General features: G+C 45.1%; 1 protein-coding gene across 1 annotated transcript; it reads right to left on the bottom strand.

Annotated features, from left to right (window-relative positions):
- Positions 1-1,320: 1,320 nt before the first annotated feature.
- On the bottom strand, positions 1,321-9,744 carry LOC146173847 (uncharacterized). Its single transcript, XM_084583805.1, has 6 exons — positions 9,615-9,744; positions 7,678-7,926; positions 5,439-6,282; positions 4,952-5,020; positions 4,169-4,258; positions 1,321-1,476 (listed from the first exon to the last, which is right to left on the bottom strand). Exons 1-6 carry the CDS (start codon positions 9,617-9,619, stop codon positions 1,348-1,350), a joined length of 1,386 nt encoding a protein of 461 aa, XP_084439931.1. The 5' UTR covers positions 9,620-9,744; the 3' UTR covers positions 1,321-1,347.
- Positions 9,745-9,948: the final 204 nt, after the last annotated feature.

Raw genomic sequence — 9,948 nt, 5'->3', positions numbered from 1 at the left:
TAAAGCGGTTGACTGACATGTGGGGTGTATTTTGGGGAGATAATCCGCAGCTTTCCTTGTGCTACGAGCACAGCTCGATATCCAATATGGCAGCGCCCACGACCACTTTTTTTGGGAAGGTTTATACTTTTACTGTCGGCGCCTTCAGCGCGGTTGCTGTGGCGGTCCAGCCCGCCAATATTTCTGCAGCCAGGCTAAGCGGAAGTAACGGGCATATCCATATGCATTACTGGATATCGGTGTGGAGCTGTATGTTTAACAATTCATATGCAGCGAGATTAGAGACACGTGCTCATGCAAGACAACGCTTTCGCTTCGGCATTGTCCCTCTTGTATAATCGATTAGATACATGCTATATGCCAAACGCATTCAGATCTAGTTTCAGAATTAGTTCTGCATGTAACAGTATGTGGACTGTGTGACCACTCTGGCGAAAAGCTTAGCCGTACGCCAGAGCTCTAATGACGACATCTCTTGAGGTGGGGCTCAAAACAGAACCTGTCGGGACTCATACCATGGTGTTCTAGTTTTTTTTTTTTGAAGTCAAGAGAACGTGTCTGTTGTAGCACTACGAGACTTCTTGCGATTGTATAAGGTAGTGCGCATTAAGTCATCGCAATGATATGGCTTATTGTGCGGCTTTTTAAAGCTGTATCTTAAATGCCATCCATGATGCAGTACGTGGGACGAATGAAGGTAATTGAGGGACTGAGCTAATTTGGAAATTGCCTTTGCTGCGAATGCAAGGAGTAGTATACGTGCTATGATCGTGTAGAGAGATCAAGTCGTGATAAGAGCTTCACGGGCTAGCAGGCATGAAAATGAACATTTTATGATCTGTAAATAGAGCTTGTTGTATAATTTGTCATATTACTAGTAAGAACACTGATTACATTTCACAGTTCTCCATATTTCAGCTATGTTCCTTCACAACGTTTAACTTCTGTGTGGTTGCTGCCGCTGTACGCTGCCATCAAAGGGGGCAAGGGCCTTCGTCAAGCTGCTTAGATAGCAGCTTTTAGTCCTCGTCCTCGCATTTTTTTCTGTACCGGGAGGAATGCGGAATAAAGTGAATGTGAATGAGAACTGTCTCTCGCGGCCTTGCAAAGCGACAGCAGAATCTTGATAGTTGCGGTGTTGGCATTCGGATACCCACTTTTGGACGCCATCTTGCTGACGGACAGGCTGTGAAAATGACAAAAAAGCAATAGAAGGCCCGTTGCAAAAGCGGAAAGTAAAAGAAAACAGCAGGTGAAGATGTATGTATTGCGCGCAAATTCGCAAATAAATAAATAAATAACTGCCAGAAAGTTCCTCCTTGCGTTTCGTTTTATTCGCTTCTCAGTTCAGATTGTGATCGTAGGCGTGGTCGCAATCGAGGTCTCGGGCCGGAACGTCGACGCTGCAGCAGCTGCCTCGTACTCCGGGCTTGTCTGGACCAATATGACTGTGTACGTGATTATGGAACCCGCCATCTGCAGAGGAGCGTGAACGTGACAGGATGGGTCTCACGTAGTGCAGTCGGCACACGCAAAACTTCAAGTGGAGAAAAGAAGAACACGTTCCAGCACCATCTCCGCGACAAAGTAACACAAATTATAACAGCCCCCCTCCCCCTCTCTTTCTCTCTCTCTCTCTCCGTATGTTTATGTCGGTGCGAACATTCGAATATTTAGATCTCTTTCGCAGCGCACAGCAGGGTTGGTGAGCCCATCACAAACGGCACACTTTTATTTCCTGCGCTGCCCTGTGCTCCACTCCGGCAACGATCACGGACATGCATGTGTTTGAGGCTTTGCTCGACCATCGCGTATATGAACGAAAAGATCCTTTCTTGAGTGAACTTCCGGTTTTTCAGTAGTAGATCCAAGTCTCACTTTGTACCTTGTCTCATCTGCCTAACTGTGTGAGAGTGACTCTGCCGGCTCTCTGTGTTGCCCGGAGCCGCTGTGATATGTACAGTCGGACAGTATACTCAAGTCTGCAGTAACCTCTACGCAGAATTCTTCCGCGCCAAAAAGTATTCGCTGTTGATGATTTTCTTGTTACCTATAAGAAAAACCATTAGACCAAATTATAAGCTAAGAAATTGCCACGCCCCTGGCTTGTTTTGTGGAGTAAAATATATATAAAAAAAGAAACTGATTTCGTTTGTTGTCCGATAGAGCAATACACAAGTCGCGTACCATGGCCCATAGTTGGCAACTGCTCTTTTTGTTTTAAAGTTGTATCCTATTATAGCAAAATTTGTTGGCGACCCGAAATGCTACCAAATTTTCCTATAGCAGGAGGGCGAATGAACCAAAACCAAGGCAGTAAAAAAACAAAACAAAAAAAAAAAAAAAAAAAACAAAAAAAAAAACAACGGCCGGGGGAGGGCGGGGGGGGGGGATCTGGATGTTGAAGAGGTGTTATCAGTTCCGGATGTTCACCAGTGCGGAGCAATTGTACTACCACGTGCAGCGCAGCGCAGGTGGTAGTGCTGTGCGAATACTCAAAATATCGAATAACGAATCAAGTATCCTCCTATTTCATTATTCGAAATAATCCAATAATGTGCATCCAACATTTTTAGTTTTTGTTTACGAATAATTGGCGTGAGTTTTGAATGAGGTTGACTTCATTTTTTTTTGTAGGACAACTTGTCTAAAAACCGTGCTTTCAGTGAGACTGCGTGTCATCCTGCCTTGATCTGTACACCTGGGAGGGCGGGTCCAACGCCTCGATGCGTTCAATTCGTGTGCCGGCGTTTATATAGTACGCATACATCGCCTTCGAAATTTCAGTGCTTGGCAGGGCTCAGGCAAGTTTTTATTCCTGATCTCGGAGACCATGCCTTATATTTATCTGTAAACTTCTCATATGCCCTGATATTGAAGTGTCATCACCATAATAATCACCAGTCTGACAGTACCCACTGCAGGGCGAATGCCTCTTCCATATTACTCTAATTAGCCTATTCCCGTGCTAGCTGTATCCACTTGACCCACTTCTTGAGCTCATCCTGCTACCTAACTTTCTGCCGCGCCCTGCTACGCTTTCCTTCCCTGTTTGCCCTTACAGACCATAGTTTATCTTGCCTTTGCATTACGTGGCCTGCCCATGCCCACTTCTTCTTCTTGACTGCTACTCGAGTGTCATCGAATCGTGTTTGTCCCCCGACTTACTTTGTATTCTTTTTGTCTCTTAATGTTACGGTGTGGCTAAGTTTATCCTCGGTCTTGATTAAGAGAAAAGTCTAATTTTCCTCAACTATAACTTGACGGTCCTAGAGTTAAAACATACGTACGTCGTGTTGTGACCCCTTGGATGACGATTACTGCGTTTTACAATAACCATATTTACGAAAGAGCACTGAACCAGGATTGATGGGGAGCCACAGTTCGCAAGCCGAGCCAACGTTCCAACATGGAGACTTGTCTTCGTCCCCTTGTCGAAATGTTAGCTCAGCTTGCGAAAAAAAGCTCTCCATGAACCCTTGTTCAGTCTCACTTTTATACTGTGTAGCCCTGAACCATATAGTTATGATAAGTTATATATAGCACCGTACTGCGCGGCCGTTGCTGGCGCTTCAATGTTTTGCACAATTGCTTGTTTTCATATAGCCTAAAGGGTAGCGTAGCAGGGGGCGGCAGAAAGTTAGGTAGGTGGATGAGGTTAAGAAATTCGCACGGGTAAAGTGGATGCAGTTATCACAGGACCGGGTTAATTGGAGGAAAATGAGAGAGGTGTTCGTCCTGCAGTGGGTATAGTCAGGCTGATGATGATGATAATTTTGAAGAAATGAAAAAACTAAAGATGAGGCAAATCAAGGGGTTAGATTTAAGTACACATGACGGAACGTAATGACCGTTCTGTCAAGATTACAACCTAAATGTTTATGCTTCAGAGTGCAAAACTAGCCAGTATATAATTTTTTTCGCGCCCAAAACTGAATCGGACCAGAACCACCACTTGCCCTCCTCTGTCGTCATAGTCCAGCATCCTCACAAATTCACTGATGCCGCTTATCTTCATGTGCTATATTTGCTGTTCCGTTTTAGTTCATCTTTATTTTCGCCGTTCTCACTCCTCTCTGCTACGCCTGACCGGCCTCGAGAGCAATTAAATTAAACATTAGCGGGGACAACTGTGAGCAAAGTTACAATGTTTCTTTAACAGACTTACCGAGACGAGAAGAGCCAAGTTGATCTTGAAGAAGTCACTTCCATTCAGGCTTATATCGTCCGGGTTGATTGTGCTGTGCAAGTATTGGACCTGGCACGATATAAATGCAGTGACTTGGTAGGTTTATCAACAATATGTAAATTTGTAACACGATAGCTGCAGCAACTGTTCTTTCTGCAGTAACCAGTGATGTAATAAATTACTTCTGGCTGGGCTCATTTCTAAATTATTAGTCGTTTCAAGAAGCTTTGTTAAAAAAGAAAATGCGGCTGGCATATTACAATTTAATTCCAGGTCAATGCAATAGAAATTACGTAGGTGTTAATTTTGAGGCAAAGCGAAATGTGTGAGCTATATTTATGCGCGGGTATTTTTGGCCAGTTTCACTTGAACAGTACCAACTGTTGAAGTTATCGGCACGATTGGTTGCTTTTGTGCCAGTTTAGCTCTTGACTAATGCCGTACGTGAAAGCTGAAAAACAGAAAATCACTAAAAGCACACCGCAATAACTTAGGTGGAATGTCCCAGACGAGCGATGCCCTGGGTGGTATGTCCTGGGTTAGCAAGTGCGAAATCATAAATTTGTATGCTGCTATTTGCTGTTTGATTTACTCTTATTAACGTACCTTAATAAACTTTTTTTGGATCTATTCCAACATCTTTATTTGTGAAATAACGAATATAATAAACTAAATTTACAGGCTAACAGATCCGCCAATATTTAGCAGCGCTTAGGCAAGCATCTGCTGGAATTTCGCGCCTGATCTCAAATGCTTCTGTACCTGGTGGCTGTAAGCAGTTGTGCTGTCCATAGTCGGCGTTTTTCGGCATGAATCCTTGATGGCTTGGAACTGCGAAACAAGAGCAGTATCACTTACTCACTCACTAGATAAATCACAGCGAAAAAAAAAGTGATGGGGAGAGAAGCGTGTGATTAGTGCCGTGCATCTAGCACTGTCTAACCAACTGAAGCTAAACAAGAGCAAGACACATGGATGCCGTACGGATAAGTTTAGTGCACGAAGTTAAGGGGACTATCTTTATACCTTAGATTAGAAACGAGGGCGAAAACAGCAACAAAAAGTGGACAATACAAGCTTACTTAATGAAGCCCCGCCAGCTATTTGCATTGTGCATTGTTTTAAGCTTTTATAGCAGTACTTAAAGCTGTTCAGCGATTTTCTTGCCATGACATCTATGACTAATGCATTACTTCCTTGAGTATGCAGGCGTACTAACTAACCGCTTTCACCTTGTGGCTGTACTCACAGTATTGGACAGGGATTGGCTCACTCTCGCCAGCTCAAGGAATTCATATGACGTGAACGCCGAGTAGCCGATGGCAATCCAAAGCTCCGTCCGCCTCAAACCTTCGGTAATGATGGTGTATAATGAAATGCATGTCACCAGTAAGAGTCCCACGCTGGACACCACCACCGATCTCTGCCAGATGCCGTTGATGTCGTTCTTCAGCTCGAGGACGGTGCAGAGATGTAGCCTGACTGCCTGTACCTTCTTCGCGGCTTCTAGCTCACAGTCGGTCACCTTGCAACCCACGCACCCGTCAATGCTTCGCTTCAGAAACAGGACGTAACGCCCCAGGACTTCGGCCGAGTGCCGGAGGGCCACGAAGTTGACGCTGTCGTATGTGAAGAACAGACCGGCGGCGAAGAAGCCGCACACCCTGTCAACTATCTCACGCACGGTGAGATTGTCATCGGTGTCGACCTTCTGCTCCTGATGAAACAGTGCCGCGGTGTAGCTGACGAAGTAGAGGGCGAACGTAGCTATTGCCCCGATGTCGGTCCAGAGGAAGTGCTTCTGGCCGCAACAGAGGCAGGAAGTTACTCCGAGGTCCTTCTCGAATGCGTCGGCCTTTTGTAGGAACTTGAGAATTTTGTGGCTGTTGGCTAACATAGTAAGAAAGTTACCGCTCGCCTTGACGATGACCACGACGTGGAGGAGGACGAGCAAGGACTTGGTGAAGAATCGCTTGGTGTCACTAAGCTCAATGGCGTGGCGTGTCACGACGTCCATCTCGAACCAGAGGAAAAAGGCGAAGCATGCCGCAGAGTACAGGGTGTACCAGTGAACCCATACGACCTTTGGTGACCTGGAAGGCATTAACGTGCATTGATCTGGTAAGGAAGTGGTGCCTTAGAAGGCAAGGTAATTGACATATGTTTACTCGCAGTGAGGATAGCTGCAGTCCCCGGAGTTACTTAGATTAGGGTTTAGCACTGCAAAACAACTAACCTCCCTTCAAGTGAAAACTACAGCTCTACTCCCACCCAACCTGTCGAACCATCTTCTCAGAGGCCCCTAAGCAGTCATTTCAACCTCCTCATCCACGCCCCTCACCCTGTTAGGTTGCAGGAATCAATACCATACTCAAACAAAAAAGAAAGGGCACGCGAATGAACTTGCCTACTGAAAAAAACTGTAAGGGGCAATAATTTCGCATTTTCTCACACAATCTCACTCAATTCACATAAGAAATCACGTACAGGTCACATATAATTGCATAGGTTCTCATAGTTTCTTGTACATTATCATAAATTATGTACGATATTTTATGATAATGATGTGCACCGTATGAGACTCTATGCGTATAAATGAGATTTTATGAGGTATAACTTTTGGTTTTTCACACACACAAAACCGCATATTCGTGCCTTACACTAAAATTAATAAGATGCCCACTGCTACAACTTATGTGGGTGCACTCGTTTTATATTTTGTTGTTTGTACACGTCGCACTCTCATCCCTTAAACCTAGAGCACGGCACACACCTGCCCCCACACTGTCATGCCGCGCCGCGCGCTAACCCTCTTACCCTCATCCCATGACTATTTAGTGGGCCCGGCTACTTTTACGTTGTTTCTGCTACTCCCGTATACCCTTAAAACTTACTCCTCATCACATAGCGTACATGACATGCTGGTGACGCGCGTACTACCCTAAGCTTCTACAATACTCTCACAGCCAGTTAGAGTGGAGGAGCGTAAACGCAATGTAAATTTTACACTGAGAGTCATCAAAAACTCCGGTTGGCAGCGGCCTGTCCCACCATCTCATTTGTCACTGAAATTCGCATCACCTCACTGATAAACGACAAGGACAATAATTATTATTTCATAGCTCTAGAAATAAGGGGTGCTAGCTTTTTTCAAGGTGCTCAGCATCTGCATGAATGCACAGGGCAAGCATTGGTGCAGAGTTGGGGAAAGCGAGTGGATATCTTTAAGCTCTCCTCATGCGATCACCTTGTCAAACGCAATGATGTCTTTCATCTCATTCTTCTTGCGTGATTCTTCAGCCAAACGTACGGCGGCTCATCAGCTTACCTTCGCAAAGCCGCCTGTAGTTTTTGTTTAAAAAATGGGCGACCCGAAGCGACTTTCAGAGCTATCACACTGGGCGGTCTTTAGTATCTATTATATTCGCAGATGGTGCTCCGATGAATTGAGAAAGCATTTTAGGCTCCGAGGAATTTCGCTTACTTACTTTGGTGGTTTGGCAAACATGTCCTTGATGAAGAGGCAGCCACAGAGCCGACAGAGCCGAGCCTGAAAGGCGAAGCTCCGCAGCATATTGCTGTGTTGACTGGGCTTGTGTTTTCGTTCTCTGCAGTCATTTTGAAGGTTGTCACAGGCAGGCACGATGTCCACTGTGGTACTTTTCATCAGGGATCCTTTCGTCGATGTGCCGTTGGTGGGCGCGCACTTCGTTGTTTCGTTCGCTTTGTCCGGCTCACTGGAACATTTCCAGTTTTAATCGTTAATGGCGTCTCTCATCGAAAATCTCGAATGCATAGTAAACTCTATCGCAGACGGCTCGAACAGAATCAGATAGTTAACAAGTACCAAAAAATTGTCTCAACTGTTAAGCTGCGGTGGTGTATCAAAGTGAGAAAGAGAAACATAAACAAAGCGCTGATTAATGCAAAACCTCGAGCTACTTAACCGAAGCTATTTAGCTTATGTGAGAGGTTGGATTACCAACTGCAGGTTGCCAACTAGATTGTTTTCAAGATTGACAGGATCGATGTGAAGTGAATATTATAGCAATACCATTTTGCAGGGCAGGTGTGCTAGCTGAAATTGATATAAAATATACAAATTGGTTTAAAAATATGCGTGCAAGAAAAAATTATGCACATATTCGTGCCATGGTATTGCGGTATTACATGATGGTATCTGTCCCCTGCAACTGGGGGCTCAAACCTTGTAACTCTGGATACTTACCAGAACAGAACCAATTAAAAATTTTGATTTACAGGTCCGCGAAAATGTGCTCGCTAAATAGTGAATAAATCTCCAATGCGCACTTTTCTTGCGCATAGTGGTTAAATAACTCTAACTTAGAGTGAAAATCATTAAGGCATAGAACAACTAATATTCAGTGAGCCAGGAAAAAACTAGTGTGAAAGCCTGTAATGTTTTAGAACAGCTCATAGCGGTCGACGCTCAGAGTGCTACCAGCAGAGAGCACTCAACTACTCTGAAGTGGCCGTAATGTTATTTCCGGTCCTTAGTACGTGCCTCTTATTGACGGAATTTAGAGAGAAAAACGTCGATTTTGCATGCATCTTTCAAAATAGCCTGTGCTAAATTAAACGCGACACACACACACACACACACACACACACACACACACACACACACACACACACACACACACACACACACACACACACACACACACACACACACACACACACACACACACACACACACACACACACACACACACACACACACACACACACACACACACGCACACACACACACACACACACACACACGCACACGCACACACACACACACACACACACACACACACACACACACACACACACACACACACACACACACACACACACACACACACACACACACACACACACACACACACACACACACGTGCGCACACACACACACACACACACACACACACACACACACACACACACACACACACACACACACACACACACACACACACACGCACACACACACACACGCACGCACGCACACACACGCACGCAAACACAGAGCTAGAATTGGTCGAGCTTTGAAAGCTTATCGGGCAGTTCAAAGATAAGGTAATTAGGACCCCGGGCAGCTAAGAATGATTTCAGTGGGTCTCGCCGTACCTTTGCAGTACGCATTAAAGATACATGGTGACAAATAATTCATTGTTAGCGATAACTGTCGCCAGATTTAATGTTTTTGCAGATACCAAGTTTGTTCTACCAACTGTAAAGTGTCCATTTGAGTTTACAACAAAGAACTCCCGAACGCTGATGCTAAACAAGTAATTAGTGTTTTTCAAAAATACTTCCTAGTCACCAAAAGACTGTCATACTACGCGAGTATATACTAGATATAATTGCGAAGTTTGTTGAATAATGAGGATGTAAAATGCCATGCATACGTCACCTCATTTCGTCCCAGTATCCGAGGGGAAAAAAGTTGCCTTTCTTCTTGGGCAACTTGCTAACTCCAGAACTTGATGTAGCTGCGTCCACTCGTTCCGAGCAGCAGTTTCCACCAAGTCCGGCGGCAGGAACCCGACGTTCAACCAGAGACGGACGCAGGTCTTTCTTCTCTCATCGACCAAGTCGGAAAAGGCAAGAGCTGCGCAAGGCGCACTCAGATGTGATCACCGCCTGCCCTTTTGTTACTCAACAGAATCACGTAGCGTGACAGTGTTCCTTTCTCGTCAGCGAATTCAAAGCCCAAGGACGACAGGAGCGGGGTACGATGCAAAGCT

The sequence above is a fragment of the Amblyomma maculatum genome, chromosome 11 (assembly GCF_055883805.1).
Source record: "Amblyomma maculatum isolate TAMU_Amacu chromosome 11, ASM5588380v1, whole genome shotgun sequence".
Lineage (NCBI taxonomy): Eukaryota > Metazoa > Arthropoda > Arachnida > Ixodida > Ixodidae > Amblyomma > Amblyomma maculatum.
Note: the sequence above shows the minus strand (reverse complement) of the source record. Positions and strands in the feature narration are given on the sequence as shown.

Excerpts from the sequence above, each read along its gene's own strand:
- LOC146173847 (XM_084583805.1), bottom strand. Across the intron at positions 4,259-4,951 it reads CAACTGCTTACAGCCACCAG|GTCCAATACTTGCACAGCAC; the intron begins GTACAGAAGCAT and ends ATATCGTGCCAG. Across the intron at positions 1,477-4,168 it reads ACTTGGCTCTTCTCGTCTCG|ATGGCGGGTTCCATAATCAC; the intron begins GTAAGTCTGTTA and ends GCTCCTCTGCAG.